Here is a 17500-nt window from a genome sequence, read left to right on the forward strand (position 1 = left end):
TACAGGTACACGAGAGAGAGAGCGCTGGACACATAAGAATAAGAATACTTCATTACATTGATATACCGGTGTTTTCAGTATTCAAAGCGCTATCCACACAAGGAGAAACCGGGAAGCGAACCCAAAATCTTCCACAGTCTCCTTACTGCAAAACAGCAGCACTACCATTGCGCTACAAGGCAGTTAAAGAATACACCGGCCTCGATTTTGTTTTCAGTTCTGTTTACAGTGATCGGATCGTAGTGTGCATTGTTGCAATGTTACCTTTCTTGGTGGCTTATTACATTACGGATGTTTCACATGTAAATTTTTTTCCCTGTGCTTAAAAGACATTAAAAAAGTGTTTCTCAACTGTGACTCCGGAACAACTCAGTACGCAAGCTATATTAAGCGTCAACAACGAAGACTCGCTATACCTTAATGAACAAGTGCTGAAACTTATCCCTACCGACGAAGTAACTTTCACCAGCGTGGCCTTCATCGTCACAGACAATCCCGCTTTCAGTCACGGACAGTTGTATGTTGCTCTCTCCAGAGGTCCATCTTTTCATTCACTCACAGTGGTATCCACAAACCCACCCCATTTGGACAACTGTGTCGTTCAGCACGTGTTTACCCATCAATACATAATTATGCGGCATATGTTACGCCACGGGTTGGCTAGTATATATATATATATATATATATATATATATATATATATATATATATAGAAATATTGTGGCGGACAGCCGGGTCCCATGCCTGGCAGGGACGCCCCTGCTGCTTATGTTCCAGGGGAGCAGCTATGGACAGCTCAGTACCTCCCCCCGGGTCGCTTGGTGGCAGCCTCCCTGGCCAACGGTGATTCCCCAACCTCCCGCAGGGCTCCATGGGAGATGGAGTCCTCCACAGCCTGGTTGGGGCCCAGGGTGGCCACTAGGGGGGGATGTCGGGTTTCAACAGCCTGGCTGGATGAGTCTTCGGCCCCACCCTGAAGTGCAATTAGGACCAGGTGGTCAAGCACCTGGAACGCATCCGGGTGGGCTATAAAAAGCTCCAGCCACCACCACTCGAGGAGCCAGGGTCGGGAGGAGGAGGACTAAGCTTGAAGAGGAGTGGTGGTAAAAGCGAGGAGAGTGTTTTGTTGGGGTTTGTAGTGCTTTATGGGCTGTGTATTGCCTGTGGGTCGTGGGGAAGATGTGCGCCCACGGGTGAAGAAAATAAAAACCTTTATTTATTTCATATGTGCCTCAGTGTCCATCTGTGTCGGGTCGGGCGCAATATAGCGCCTTTGTTACAATATATATATCCAGACTTTACAATCAATATATTTTCTATTATTCTTTGTTCTTTTTGGTATTATTATTCATGTAATACAGTAAATACCACGCTTCTTTTAACTTTGTAATTTCTATGCTTTGTCTTCATGTCTGGAGTGTTTGAAGTTATAAGATAGATTTCTTTGGGCACCTGGAGCAGCCAGAAGTTTGCCATATGCTCTGTGCTGCAAGGTTTACTAAAGATGAGTGTGTGAGCTCAACCCAGTAATAGGGAGCAGTACGTAAAGTAAGTCATTCTTGGTTGATAAATGGCCTATAGCCAAGGATGTTGAGCCTTTGTATGTTTAAATGTATTTCTAGAGACCAAAGTAATTTTTAGTTCTGAGATATATTTTAAACATCATATGTTGTTTGTGCCGACAATAAGTAAGTCTGTTGAAGTACCAGAAGAGTGATAAGCTGTGTTATTCCTAAGGCACTTGTGGGGTTTAAAGTGCTAGAGGTTAACCAGCTGTGTGTGTGTCATTCATGGGGCACTGTTGTGATTGGGGTCTGTGTGTATGCACATATCTATGCATGTGTGTGTTAATCTTAAGGTGCAACAGTAGACCAACCCGGTAACGAACCTGATGAGTACACTTACTCTTAGGTAAAGTGTAAGTAGTGGGAAATATCATGATAACACAATTTTTTATTCTTGTTTGAACCTGAAGTGATGATTATGTCAATTTACAAAATCAAAAGAGTTTCTCTTAGTCTTAGTTCTTAAGATATGTACATTTCTCAATTGGGGAAATATTTGTACCTCTCAAAAACAGTGAGTATGGAAATTAGGAGCTCCTTAACAATAACCAGTCAAGAGGCTTTCTAATGACATTATTTCCACGATTGGCAGTTCTTAATAGAACAAAACTTAATTTAACACATCTAAACAAGGCATATTGCTTTCTGAGAGAAAGAAAGAGAAGCCTCTGCCTGAGTAATCAGTGGCAGGTCAGGTCGGGGAGCATGCACTGGTACAGAGTGTTGCCACACCCACCACACAACAAAACAACTCAGGATCCTGGTTCGCAACCACCCAGGCAGACATCTGGTCCAGTCCCACCCTCTGGAAATGACCATCTATCTGCCGCAGCCAGACGTTATGTGGGCGTACCCTTGGTCTGGTCCAGTTGCTCGGGTCCTTAACAATGTGGATCCTGCAAGCCAGATCACCCTCTGGGAATCGCATCACATGGCCATAGTGCAGTAACTGACACTCCCTCACAGTACATGTCATGTGCTGCATTCGAGACTGTGAGCAACCACTCATTCAACAAAAAGTCAATTTGACGGTGTCCAAGGATTCTCCAAAGAGACACAGTACCGAAGGAGTCCAGTCTTCGTCTTAGGTTCACTGGATAGTGTACATGTCTCGCAACCATATAGCAAGACAGGAAGCACCACGACTATACAGACTTGGGCCTTCATCCTTTTGCATAGATATCAGGAGTTCCACACATTCCTTTCCAGCAACCTCCTCACCCCCCATACTCTCCCAATACATCTACTGATTTCATAGGAAGAGACACCAGAGACATGAATGTCACTGCTGAGGTAAATAAACCTATCAACAAGGTCAACATTCTCACTGTAGACAGACACACTGCCAATGCCAATGCCCAAGAAGTCATTAAAGGCCTGGATTTTGGTTTTTATCCAGGTCACTCGTAAGCCCTGACACTCAGACTCCTCGCTCAGTCTCACGAGAGCCCTGATCAGAGCCTTCATTGACTAAGCGAAGATCACAGCATCATCAGCAAAGTCAAGATCAGTGAATCTTTCTTCACCAACAGATGCCCCACAGCCACTGGACCCCATGACCTTGCCCCACACTCAGTCCATGCAAGCATTGAACAGGTTAGGAGCAAGAACACACCCCTGACTAACCCCAGAATCGACTGGGAAAAATGCAGAGGTGGTTCTTCTACTCTGCACAGCAGTCACAAAGTCTTAGGATGTCCCACGGGGCAGCTCGATCAACTGAGCCGAACACTTTACAAAAATCGACAAAGGCTGCAAAGAACTGTGTTTGGGAGGTTCACAGCTAATTGGAGGATCAGTCACAAGAACTGTGGACCCAGAGATATCCCGGGAGGATCAGCTTTAAACAGCTGCTCAAAGTAGCCATCCCAGTGGGTTACAACTGTATTGTCATCCGTAAGGATCATTCCAGCCGCCCTGACCACGACTCTCTGAGGAACAGAGTAGGATGTGTGTAATGTTTCGATTTCTCAGTAAGCAGGATGTGGGTCACTAGAACATAGATGGTGTTTCAGTTGTTCATAGATTCCTCTAACAAATGCCTCCTTATCTGCCCTCGCGGCCATCCTTCTCAGTTCCTGGTTCAGACTGGAGTTGCCATCAAGCCACTGCAACTCCTCTCGATGATATCCTAGAGTGCCCGGTGAGATGGAACACTGCTAACACCAACACAACCCTCAGCAACCTTCAGGGTCTTGCCATGTAAGGTCTCCCACATCACATTAGGATCAGCAGTCGCACCCAAGTTTGTAGGTTCCTCACACAAACTGCGTGCAAACCTGTTAGAAAAGGCTTGATGTTGGAGTCTTGCCAGGTCCAGCCTCATTTTCCTAATAGGTGGTAGTCTACTGGACCTTCAGAGTAGCAACAAGAAGTCTGTGGTCAGAATTCACAAACTGGCCACTTCTGTGGAAGTTGACTACAGTTTTGTAAGAGCCTTCACCATCTGCCCACGAGGATGTGATCAGTCTCCTTCACTGCACCACCAGTATTGGAGTAACATGTCCAATGATGTGGCTCAGGGCTTTGGAACCAGGATCCAGCAATCTGCAGCCCCCAATGAGGAACAAACACCAGACCCATTTGGACTGACACAATCGTCATAGCCAGCACTGTCTGTGCCAGTGGTTGCATTGAAATCACCCATGACCAGAGGAGTGTCACCTCGTGGGTACCCCATTAACCACTGAGCAAAATTGTGAATCAAATATGTCCTTCACCGAGACATCACTCACCATGGTCGGAGCATACACTGAGACAACAGACAAAAGGCACCCAGAGAGTGCCTTAATCTGAGTTTCATAATACTGTGACCGCTGCTGCAGGGGGATGTGGCAGTCCTTCAGAAGCCCCCTCTTAACACTAGAATTACCAGAGCTCTGGTAATTCTAGTGTTAAACAGTTTTTCAATGGGAAACAAACACACTCTTACAGCTTTTCTTTGCAGCATCAGCTGCAGGCTTGCTGCGCAATATGCTCGTCATGCAGGGTTTGAACATTTAAAAGACCGAGCCGCGGCCATCCTGAGGTCTCACTCTCCTGTCTCTCTTCCCCCAGACTCCTGCTGCTACTGGGCCGCTGCACCCCCCTTGATAAAGAAGACTGTTGTTCTTTTGAGCAGGAGTCGGGGCCGATGCATCAAGTTTGACAGCTGTTCTTTGTGAGGCTGGATCGCCTCTGAAAGAGACTAATAAAAGGTGTACCCATATGACATAGACATTCGTCTATACTGGGCATGCACTCTTAGCAAACTCCTTGAAGGGACTGTGCAGTAAACAAATTAAAGCCTATGAAAATCAGATTCCCTTCTGCTCTATGCACCTCAAAAAGTATCAGCATGTGCAAGAATCTTGATGATGCATTAACATCATAGATAAAGAAAGTCTTTATAGAGCTGCAGCGAATTGCCCCCCATGTCATGTTAATGTGCTGGTTACAGTTGAAAGTAACAGTTGTCAGAACTGGCGAAGGCCTCTTGTCAATAAATAATAACAAAGCAAATGTTAAAGCGACACTTTATCCCCCAAAAAAAAGTTTAGCCCTATTATTTTTTTTGTGCGACAATTGATTATAAGCAGTTCACAGCAATTGGAGTGCAATTTGTACTAAACATTTGTAAAACTAACTCAGTAGAGGAAATAAATAAATACATACTGTACATACATACATACAGAACATAAATGCATGCGTGAATGAATATCTTTGTTTTAATGCATTTTGTTTTTTGTGTCTCTCTCTCTACTGTATTGTTGTGAGCTTAGCTGCATTCTATACCCATCCATTTTGTTAAACACCTTTTATTATTTTTACTGTGCCCATTTTTACTGAACAGACTAAATTTAAGTAATGAACGTTTATTAGAGGCTGTCAACGAAGTTATTTACAATCTTATTTTCATGGGACTCTGAATTTTTCACTACAATATCTAAATGCCATCAGCCACGAGATTTATCACAAAACTGCAGCATCTGGTAAGTACCGTATAGATAGATAGATAGATAGATAGATAGATAGATAGATAGATAGATAGATAGATAGATAGATAGATACTTTATTAATCCCAGGGGGAAATTCACAACTCAGGGATAAGTCGGGACTTGATTTTACTGTATAATTTCTGGTATTTTATATTGCCGGTCATATAAGTTGAATGCGGAAAACTCACGCTATTGGTCCAAGAGATTATGATATGCTAACGCCCACCTGAGAGAGTAACCATGGAGCACACTGCCTATTTTTTCTATGTGGGTTCGGCAATGCACTGTATCAGCCCGTGCTCCTAACCTCTCTGTCTCTCTCTCTCTCTCTCTCTCCCTCTTGTGCCTACGCGACCACATGGTAATACCTGAACTATTCCAAAGTGATGTTTGCACTGTTTTGTGTTTTTTGTATCTCACACCCTCATACACCCTTATCTACAATGGAGCGTTCGATCAGGAGAAAATATGAAGCTGGTTTTAAATGAAACATCGTTGAAGTAGCAAAAGAAATTGATAACTGCGCTGCTGCAACAAAATTTGATACGTCTGAGAAACTGATGCAAGGTCGGAGGAGGCAAGAAGATGTAAAAAAAAATTTAAGTGACGCATTTTTGAACGGCCGAATAAGTTGGTCTGATATTTATGATCGATTTTTCGGCTTTCAAGACCCAACTTATACGTGAGTATATACAGTAATTTGCTTTTAACGAATGTATGTAGCATTCAAGCTTTCCAAAATGCAATTTAGATGCATACAGGTAAGCAGCACAACAAGCGACATGGAAAGCAACTTTTATTTATTTGTTTGTGTTTTGTTTTTTTTTTTAAATGTGCTTTTCTTTTGTGAAGAGTGATCAATTAGGGAACAAACGGATGTAATGAGCAGGATCTAATGAGAGAAGAGCTACAAAATTAGCATGATCCAATCACAGTGCTATTAGAATACAGTTTCTGGAAAAAGTCTTCATTTTCAACAGTAGAAAATAACAGGGTAGTATGAACAAAGGTAAAAAAAAAAAATATGGACAAATCTATGCGTTTTTAAATGATAGTCATATGAAAAAGTTTGGGAACCCCTCTCAGCCTGCATAATAATTTACTCTACTTTCAACAAAAAAGAAAGCAGTGGTATGTCTTTCATTTCCGGATTTTTAGTGAAGCAGTATTTAGTTGTATGAAATTTAATCAAATGTGAAATACTGGCTGTGCAAACATTAGGGTACCCTTGTAATTTTGCTGATTTGAATGCATGTAACTGCTCAATATTGATTACTTGCAACACCAAATTGGTTGGATTAGCTTGTTAAGCCTTGAACTTCATAGACAGTGTGGAACGAGCCCCGGACACAGACAGGCAGACATGTCTTTTGCACCACCACACGTTTATTTACACTATTACCTTTATTTGCAATGTCCAAAAGTGCTCCACAAACCCCAAAGTCCTGGCCAACCACACTGCCTCTTCTTCGGACCGCCTCCTTCTCTCTCCCTCTGACCTCGTCCTGCTTCCAACCGACTCCAGTCTTGAATGAAGGGAGACGGCCCCTTTTATCCATACCCGGATGTGCTCCAGGTGTGCACCGGCAATCTTCCACTAACACGCCCCAGTGTGGCGGAAGTGCTGGCTGTCTCCCCGGAAGCACTCCGGGTGTTCCCTCTCTTCTTCCATACCCCCCCCAACAGCACTTCCTGGTGTGGCGGAAGTGCTGGGGTCCAGGGTCCTCTAGGCATAGGGATGCCCCCTGGCGGTGACCACAGGCCCCTACAGGGTCGAGCTTCCAAGCCCTGTACCTGTGGACCCCAATACAACCAGGGCAGTTGCCCCCTCGTGGTCTGGAGGAGGCATGAGCCCTCCTCCTCTCTCCCCGGGCGTCCCGGCCAGGTAGGAACCCCAGCCGGGTGCCACAACAGGTGTGTCCAATCATGAGAAAAAGTATTTAACGTCAATTGCAAGTTGTGCTTCCTTTCACTCTCCTCTGAAGAGTGACAGCATGGGATCCTCAAAGCAACTCTCAAAAGAGGGATTGTGTTAGAAAAATGCTTTAGTTGCCTCAGATTTTTATGCAATCGTTTTGTTCACCCCACTGAATTAAAGCTGAAAGTCTGCACTTCAACTGCATCTGAGTTGTTTCATTTAAAATTCATTGTGGTAATGTATAGAACCAAAATTAGAAAAAAGTTGTCTCTGTCCAAATATTTATGGACCTAACTGTATATATATACACACACACACACACACACACACACACATATATATATATATATATATATATATATATATATATATATATACACACACACACACATATAGGGGAAGGCCATGGGCTATTTATTCTTCTGAATTTTTTTCCTTTCTAGAAAACTTTATTTAGTGACTGCACCTGGGCTCTGTTAAGGAAGTGCGTGGGGCACAGGTATGCAAAGTCTCTCTCCAATTCTAGGTTTAGTCAGTGAAATCTTTGTTGGTGGCAAAAATGTGCTTAGTTGTGCTTTACATGTTTCTACTTTGTGCTACACAGTACTGAAAACGAATTAGTATAAAACAAATTAAATTTTTAAAGAATTGCTCTGACATATAAATTCAGTTTATATAACCTTTGTTAATACCTAGGGGAAGGAACTTCTCGTCATTTTCAAGGCCAAGACCAAGACCCCGAATCCTTGACTGAAGTGAAAGTTGATATAAGAAAGTTTCAGCAGTTTCTTGCAGGCCAGCAAGTTAATCCAGACAAAGCAATATGCAGTAAGTTCTCACATTTTTTAACCCAAATTTAATTTTAGTGTTGAGTGTATGCGATATGACATCTATAAGAATGTAGATGGAATGCCTTTCGTAAGTACTTTTCTAACAAAGTGCTTTGCTCTTGCATTCCCATAGATACTGCACTGCAGAAGTTACCACTGCCGTAGAGATTCTTATACCAAATGGTCTGTCCAGGTTTAAGTCAAATATTTAGCTTGAACTTGTTTTTTTTTACATTGGTACAGTGAAGCAAGAGCTTTTGAAAAAGCATGCAATACCAAATCATTATCTTATTAAAATTAAGTATTCCGGTACATTGCAAATAATGCTGGTCTGAACTCCAGCAAAATGGACCACTTGAAGGCTGACTTTTACTGAGTTTAGAATTGACCATTTACACAGACTAATGTAATGAAAGAGAAAGTGGAAAAACAATCAGCCTCAGCTAAAATCATTTGTCACGTTTGGATGCAGTGTTTGCAAGCTCGTACTGGTGTTTTTTTTTTTTTTTTTTTCTCTGATTGTGACTGGCCCTACATAAATCTAAATCTGACCTTTGCTATAACAAACTTGACAATTTAAAGAAGGGAAGTCTAATTTAATAAAAGGGAATCATAATATCACCAGATGTTTTTCTATGCTTAACCTCCTTAGCGTTGTATATTATTCCAAGAAACAGGTAAAAAGCATTGTATTTTTTTTGGCACGAAAAATTACATTTGTATTAAATCTCAAAAGTATAATAATGATACAAATAATAATAGTAATGATGAATAAAAATAATATGAAATGAATAATAACAAAAATAATAACAGTAATAGTAATACTACTAATGATGCCAAAACAGTATCCATCCATCCATCCATTGTCTCCCGCTTATCCGAGGTCAGGTCGCGGGGGCAGCAGCTTGAGCAGAGATGCCCAGACTTCCCTCTCCCCGGCCACTTCTTCTAGCTCTTCCGGGAGAATCCCAAGGCGTTCCCAGGCCAGTCGAGAGACATAGTCCCTCCAGCGTGTCCTGGGTCTTCCCCGGGGCCTCCTCCCGGTTAGACGTGCCCGGAACACCTCATCAGGGAGGCGTCCAGGAGGCATCCTGATCAGATGCCCGAGCCACCTCATCTGACTCCTCTCGATGCGGAGGAGCAGTGGCTCTACTCTGAGCCCCTCCCGGATGACTGAGCTTCTCACCCTATCTTTAAGGGAGAGCCCAGACACCCTGCGGAGGAAACTCATTTCAGCCGATTGTATTCGCGATCTCGTTTTTTTCGGTCACTACCCATAGCTCATGACCATAGGTGAGGGTAGGAACATAGATCGACTGGTAAATTGAGAGCTTCGCCTTGCGGCTCAGCTCCTTTTTCACCACGACAGACCAATGCAGCGCCCGCATTACTGCAGATGCCGCACCGATCCGCCTGTCGATCTCACGCTCCATTCTTCCCTCACTCGTGAACAAGACCCCGAGATGCTTGAACTCCTCCACTTGGGGCAGGATCTCGCTACCAACCCTGAGAGGGCACTCCACCCTTTTCCGGCTGAGGACCATGGTCTCGGATTTGGAGGTGTTGATTCTCATCCCAGCCGCTTCACACTTGGCTGCGAACCGATCCAGAGAGAGCTGAAGATCATGGCCTGATGAAGCAAACAGGACAACATCATCTGCAAAAAGCAGTGACCCAATCCTGAGCCCACCAAACCGGACCCCCTCAACGCCCTGGCTGCGCCTAGAAATTCTGTCCATAAACGTTATGAACAGAATCGGTGACAAAGGGCAGCCCTGGCGGAGTCCAACTCTCACTGGAAACGGGTTCGACTTACTGCCGGCAATGCGGACCAAGCTCTGGCACCAATCGTACAGGGACTGAACAGCCCTTATCAGGGGGGCCGGTACCCCATACTCTCGGAGTACCCCCCACAGGATTCCCAGAGGGACACGGTCGAATGCCTTTTCCAAGTCCACAAAACACATGTAGACTGGTTGGGCAAACTCCCATGCACCCTCCAGGACCCTGCTAAGGGTATAGAGCTGGTCCACTGTTCCGCGATCAGGACGAAAACCACACTGTTCCTCCTGAATCCGAGGCTCGACTATCCGACGGACCCTCCTCTCCAGGACCCCTGAATAGACTTTTCCAGGGAGGCTGAGGAGTGTGATCCCTCTGTAGTTGGAACACACTCTCCGATCCCCCTTCTTAAAGAGGGGGACCACCACCCCGGTCTGCCAATCCAGAGGCACTGTCCCTGATGTCCATGCGATGTTGCAGAGGCGTGTCAACCAAGACAGTCCTACAACATCCAGAGCCTTGAGGAACTCCGGGCGTATCTCATCCACCCCCGGGTCCTGCCACCCAGGAGTTTTTTGACCACCTCGGTGACCTCAGTCCCAGAGATGGGGGAGCCCACCTCTGAGTCCCCAGGCTCTGCTTCCTCATTGGAAGGCATGTTAATGGGATTGAGGAGGTCTTCGAAGTACTCGCCCCACTGACCCACAACGTCCCGAGTCGAGGTCAGCAGCGCACCATCCCCACCATATACAGTGTTGACACTGCACTGCTTCCCCTTCCTGAGACGCCGGATGGTGGACCAGAATCTCCTCGAAGCCGTCCGAAAGTCGTTCTCCATGGCCTCCCCAAACTCCTCCCACGCCCGAGTTTTTGCCTCAGGTACCGGCAGGCCAAGCGGAATGCGGCTTTGGTGGTTGCTATCAGCTGCCTCCAGGGTCCCACAGGACAAAAACAGGACTCCTTCTTCAGCTTGACGGCATCCTTCACCGCCGGTGTCCACCAACGGGTTCGGGGATTGCCGCCACGACAGGCATCGACCACCTTACGGCCACAGCTCCTGTCAGCTGCCTAAACAATAGAGGCACGGAACATGGCCCATTCGGACTCAATGTCCCTCACCTCCCTCGGGATGTGGTCGAAGTTCTGCCGGAGGTGGGAGTTGAAGCTACTTCTGACAGGGGGCTCTGCCGGACGTTCCCAGCAGACCCTCACAACACGTTTGGGCCTACCACGCCTGACCGGCATCCTCCCCCACCATCGAAGCCAACTCACCACCAGGTGGTGATCAGTTGACAGCTCCGCCCCTCTCTTCACCCGAGTGTCCAAGACATGTGGCCGCAAGTCCGATGACACGACCACAAAGTTGATCATCGAACTGAGGCCTAGGGTGTCCTGGTGCCAAGTGCACATATGAACACCCCTATGCTTGAACATGGTGTTCGTTATGGACAATCCGTGACGAGCACAGAAGTTCAATAACAAAACAGCGCTCGGGTTCAGATCGGGGGGGCCATTCCTCCCAATCACGCCCTTCCAGGTCTCACTGTCATTTCCCACGTGAGCATTGAAGTCTCCCAGCAGAACGAGGGAGTCCCCAGAAGGTATGCCCTCTAGCACCCCCTCCAGGGACTCCAAAAAGGGTGGGTACTCCGAACTGCTGTTCGGTGCATACGCACAAACAACAGTTAGGACCCGTCCCCCCACCCGAAGGCGAAGGGAGGCTACCCTCTCGTCCACCAGGGTAAACCCCAATGTACAGGCTCCAAGTCGGGGGGCAATAAGTATACCCACACCCGCTCGGCGCCTCTCACCGGGGGCAACTCCAGAGTGGTACAGAGTCCAGCCCCTCTCAAGGAGATTGGTTCCAGAGTCCAAGCTGTGCGTCGAGGTGAGTCCAACTATATCTAGCCGGAACCTCTCAACTTCGCGCACTAGCTCAGGCTCCTTCCCCTTCAGAGAGGTGACATTCCACGTCCCAAGAGCCAGCTTCTGTAGCCGAGGATCGGACCGCCAAGGTCCCCGCCTTCGGCCACCACCCAACTCACACTGCACTCGACCTCCTTGGCTCTTCCCATAGGTGGGGAGCCCATGGGAAGGGGGACCCACGTTGCCTCTTCGGGCTGTGCCCGGCCGAGCCCCATGGGTGCAGGCCCGGCCACCAGGCGCTCGCCATCGAGCCCCACCTCCAGGCCTGGCTCCAGAGTGGGGCCCCGGTGACCCGCGTCCGGGCAAGGGAAAACGCCGTCCAAAATTGTTTTTCATCATAGGAGGTACATTATATAATCTCAAAATAAGTACTTTGTGTGGTGACTCTTAAAACACAATGAAAGACACAATCCAACAACACTGTTTGGACAATAATGGTGTGTTTCTTTTCAGATTTTCTTTCCAGGTTTATCAGTTTTTGAACAGTAACCTGCACAGGTACGAGTTGGATTCTGTTTTTTTTTCTGTTGAAAGTATATAATCAATAAAATGTTTCCCAATAAGATGCTCTGGATTGATCCACAATGTGCTGGTTCGGCCGCGTCTCTTTAGCAGTAGTGTGGACAGTGGATGTGCGGCAATGATTTGTTCTACAAGTTGGCATGTAAAGTTTGCATGAGATACAGTTTTGCCAGCTTTTTGTTTTTATAAGACAAATGCACTCAAAATGCACTGTTCCACCAGATGACAAAATATCGTTTTGTAGTATTTTTTTTTGTTGCTTCCACATAACGGGATAGAAAGTCAATTCTTGATCTGCACAATCTATGCCTCCCATCGTGCTATTGTAGTCGGCCACAGCACATGGCTTTGTAACTTGCTTGTTATGTTTTGCATGTACAGTGACTGTAGCTGCATTATATACAGTGCTAAGACAAAGATTTCCATGCCTTCCATTTCAGCGCAAGCAAGTCTTCAGGCATGTCACGACAGTTAGGACGCACTGCTCCATATTCGTCAGTCTTTCTTTGCAGCAAAATGTCAAATAGCTCTTGTGAAGTATAAAAATTGTCCATAGTTACACAGATGCTCTGCTGGATCAAGGTTGCTATCACAGTCAGCACCGATGATGTAGCAATGCCATACTGATTGTATTTTGGATCAAACATTGTCCTTTTTCCTGTGTATACAACCGAACTCCAAATGTATCCCATTTTAGATTCATCATAAAGCTTGTAAAACTTTATGCCAAATCTTGCTCTTTTTGAAGAGATGTACTTGTACTTGAAGAGATGACATTCTGTCCTCACAAGCTGTGACACTTTTATCGATGCTGACATCATAGTTCACAATGTAAACGCTCCAAAGTTTTGCTAAAGTGGCCTGGTATATCTCCCAAATTTTCTTCAGTTTGGGTGCTGGTCGAGTATTCTCATCAAAGTGTTCAATGTTGGTAAAGTGCAAATATTTCATAATTAGTGAAAACTTACACTCAGATGTACTTCCTACAAAGAATGGCAGCACTGACTGCACTTTTGTAGCCCAAGTGATTCTTGGTTCTAAAGCTTACGTGAGACACATCTTTACAGTTGCCCAAGTGGTCAGATATCAAAGTTGCTGTGAAAAGGTGAGTTGTAGCCCAACGTCTAAGTGTCATGGTATTAGGGACACAGTGAAGAAAAAAGGTTGAAATGTCAACTATAATCTCGAAATTTCCACTTTAATCTCGAAGTTTATTTTATATTTAAAGTAGAATGTTGTAAACTTCATCTTAAAATTGATGTTTAATATACTAGAGTTTCTGAAATCCTGAAGAAGGGGCCTGAGTTGCCTCGAAAGCTTGCATATTGTAATCTTTTTAGTTAGCCAATAAAAAGTGTCATTTTGCTTGGCTTTTCTCTGAAATCCTATCATAACTAAAGTAGCATGTTAATCAGAGTCTCCATTGACTCTGCAAAGATCTCAGCATCATAGGGCAAAGTCAAGATCAGTAAATCTTTCTTTACCAACAGATTTCCCACAGACACTGGACCCCACAACCTTGCCCAATACCCAGTTCATGCAAGCATTGAACAAAGTAGGAGCAAGAACATTCCCCTGACAAACCCTAGAATCAACTGGGGAAAAACGCAGAGGTTCTGCCTCCACTCTGCACAGCACTCACAGTACCAGTGTACAAGCCATCAATGTTATCTAGCAACCTTGAGGGGATCCCACAAAGTCTCATGATGTCCCTCAAGGCAGCTCGATCAAAGGCTGCAAAGAAACTCTGCTTATATTTCCGTTTGCACTCCATGAGAACCCTCAGTGCCAGGATGTAGACGATGGTAGACTTATTACACATAAAACTAGACTTCTTGGGTTGATGGCAGACTTATTAGGTGTAAAAACCAGACTGCTCTGGTCTCTGGTAGGTGAGCAAGTGATCATGGATCCTATTGAGGATGACCCTAGCAAGAACCTTACCCAGCACCAAGAGCAGTGTTATCCCCCTGTAGTTGCCACAATCCAGGCGATCATTCTTCTCTTTCCAGATAGGGATGACAAGTCCTGTTTTCCAGTCATTTGGGATGACGCCCGTCTCTCAAATGGAAGCAAAGATTGCTTGCAAAGCCAGGAGCACAGCCTTACTACCAGCCTGGCAGTACTGTAAATTTCAACAATAGAAGTTGTAGTTTAAAGAGTTACTAATAGAGGCCTACCAAATCATTGGCTATGAAAATAAAATTAAAATGCTATTAAATCAATTTTGTTCTGTAAATTGTCTTAGAATCGATATGTTGTTCCTAATGAGATATCTGGTTTCTGTTCTCACTTTTTGATTAAATCATCTATATTTGTTGGCATGACTAGCTGACAGATGGCAGATAGAATTTATGTAGACTAAAATTTTCTGTTGCCAGAAAATATCTCTCTATTATAAAAAAAAAAAATCTTGCGACGAGACATGATCTTCTGACAGATCACATGTGCGCAAAAAAACAGAAATTATTACTAGGTGAAATAACTGAACAGCAAAAAGAGATTGAATATATGGACATAGATGATATGTTGGAAGTATGTAGACATTGTAAGGCTTTAAAGTTTAAGTCGGAGACTTGTAGATCGTCTCATTCGTGTTGCCATCAGAGAAAAGTACTGCTGCTTCCCAATGAAGAGTCGTTTCGGCAAGAATTCAAAGATTTGCTGTTTGGTGAAAGTGAAATCCACAAACACTACAGGCAAAATATACACGTCTACAATAATCTTTTCACGTTAGCATCATTCAGTGCACAAAACGTTGATTTACACAATAATAGACCATACGCTATGAGAATCTGCGTTCCCGCAATTACAATTACAATTACAGCTACAACAAGTTTAATTTAGAAAAAAACACAATTTGGTCAGGAGTGTCTTTATGATCACGAAGAAGCGATGCAACATAGAATCGAAAGAGTTAAACGATCTGACATAATAGAAATTTTATAGCCGATAATAGATACAAATTAATACACCCAAAAGTATCGCACTTTACAATAAATTTATCAGCAAAACACGGACAAAAAAATTTTCTTGGTTTTCTATATGAATCCGAAAGATCACAGTCACATTTATAATAAACCTACATGTGACGAATAATCAGCGATAATTATTTCGAAAGAAGGAGATATCATAGACAGAGTAGATATTCGTGTATATCCAAAGGCAAAGCATGATTCGTCATTTCGGTCAAATACATCGCCACATGCCGACCCTTTACTCTTTCCTTTGCTTTCCCAGATGGGGAAACAGGATGGTTGTACAAGATGAAACAAAATCATTCAGAAAAACGAATAACATCCACACAATATTTCGGGTCAAAATTAGCGATACATTCCCATGTATTTAACCCACTTCTATCATCTCAACGTCTATTGCGACATTACATTATTAATGCGAATGTAAAAGTCGCAGCTAATTGTCTCTTCTTTATTATATCGCATCAAGCTAAACTTAGAATGGAACATATGCAAGGTCTCATTGATCACATTCAAAATCCAAATATCAATAGTTCAGACAAATTCAAAATAGGCAAAGCAGTAATGTTATCATCATCATATCAAGGTAGTCCAAGAAAATTGCAACAGTTATATCATGATGCAATGGCAATATCCAGAACTATTGGTTGGCCAGATTTATTTCTTACAATGACGTGCAATCCACAATGGCCAGAAATCCGCAGCTTCTTGAGAACAGTGCCACCGGCTACATTGGCTCTGGATATTCCCACTTTCGTAAGTAAATTGTTTTATCAGAAAGTCTTATTTTTATTGAATGATGCCATTCGTATTAAAATGTTTACAGTTTCCCGTGAGAATAGATTTTGCAATGAAAATTAACAAATCACAAGGACAAACATTTGAGAAAGTCTGTTTATTTCTAACAGACAAAGAAAGGATATTCACTCATGGCCAGTTATACGTTGCATTATCATACTACAAGACCAAACAAGGAATCAAAATTCAATGCGATATTGAAGAAAACTTAATTCCATCCATCCATTTTCCAACCCGCTGAATCCGAACACAGGGTCACGGGGGTCTGCTGGAGCCAATCCCAGCCAACACAGGGCACAAGGCAGGAACCAATCCCGGGCAGGGTGCCAACCCAGAAAAGTTAATTCCAAATATTGTAATCCATGTCCTTAGTCTGCTTATCTTAAGCAAACTGTTTGTGGGCTTTCTTGTGCATCATCTTTAGAAGAGACTTCCTTCTGGGACGATAGCCATGCAGACCAATTTGATGCAGTGTGCGGCACATGGTCTGAGCACTGATAGGCTGACCCCCCACCCCTTCAACCTCTGCAGCAATGCTGGCAGATTTCAAACATCTATTTTCAAAAGACAACCAACCTCTGAATATGACGCTGAGCACGTGCACTTAACTTGTTTGGTCGACCAAGGCGAGGCCTGTTCTGAATGGAACCTGGCCAGTTAAACTGCTGTATGGTCTTGGCCACCGTGCTGCAGCTCAGTTTCAGGGTGTTGGGAATCTTCTTATAGCCTAGGCCATCTTTATGTAGAGGAACAATTCTTTTTTTCAGATCCTTGGAGAGTTCATTGCCATGAGGTGCCTTGTTGAACTTCCAGTGGCCATTATGAGAAAGTGTGAAAGCGATAACACCAAATTTAACATACCTGCTCCCCATTCACACCTGAGACCTTGTAACACTAACGAGTCACATGACACCAGGGAGGGAAAATGGCAAATTGGGCACAATTTGGACATTTTTCACTTAGGGGTGTACTCACTTTTGTTGCCAGTGGTTTAGACATAAATGGCTGTGTGTTGAGTTATTTTGAGGGGACAGCAAATTTACACTGTTACACAAGCTGTACACTGACTACTTTACATTGTATCAAAGTGTCATATCTTCAGTGTTGTCCCATGAAAAGATATAATAAAATATTTTAAAAAAATGTGAGGGGTGTACTCACTTTTGTGAGATACCTGTATGTGAGTATGTATATATATATATAT

At 44.1% G+C, this 17500-nt stretch overlaps 1 protein-coding gene across 1 annotated transcript in view; it reads left to right on the top strand.

The window, feature by feature from the left end:
- The window catches only part of hus1 (HUS1 checkpoint clamp component), a 91653-nt gene that overhangs the window by 29845 nt on the left and 44308 nt on the right, over positions 1 to 17500 (top strand). Inside the window, exon 7 of the mRNA XM_028791697.2 lies at positions 8157 to 8288. Coding sequence (XP_028647530.2) covers positions 8157 to 8288 — 132 coding nt within the window. The remainder of the gene's footprint in view (positions 1 to 8156; positions 8289 to 17500) is intronic.

Source organism: Erpetoichthys calabaricus, chromosome 6 (assembly GCF_900747795.2).
Source record: "Erpetoichthys calabaricus chromosome 6, fErpCal1.3, whole genome shotgun sequence".
NCBI lineage: Eukaryota > Metazoa > Chordata > Cladistia > Polypteriformes > Polypteridae > Erpetoichthys > Erpetoichthys calabaricus.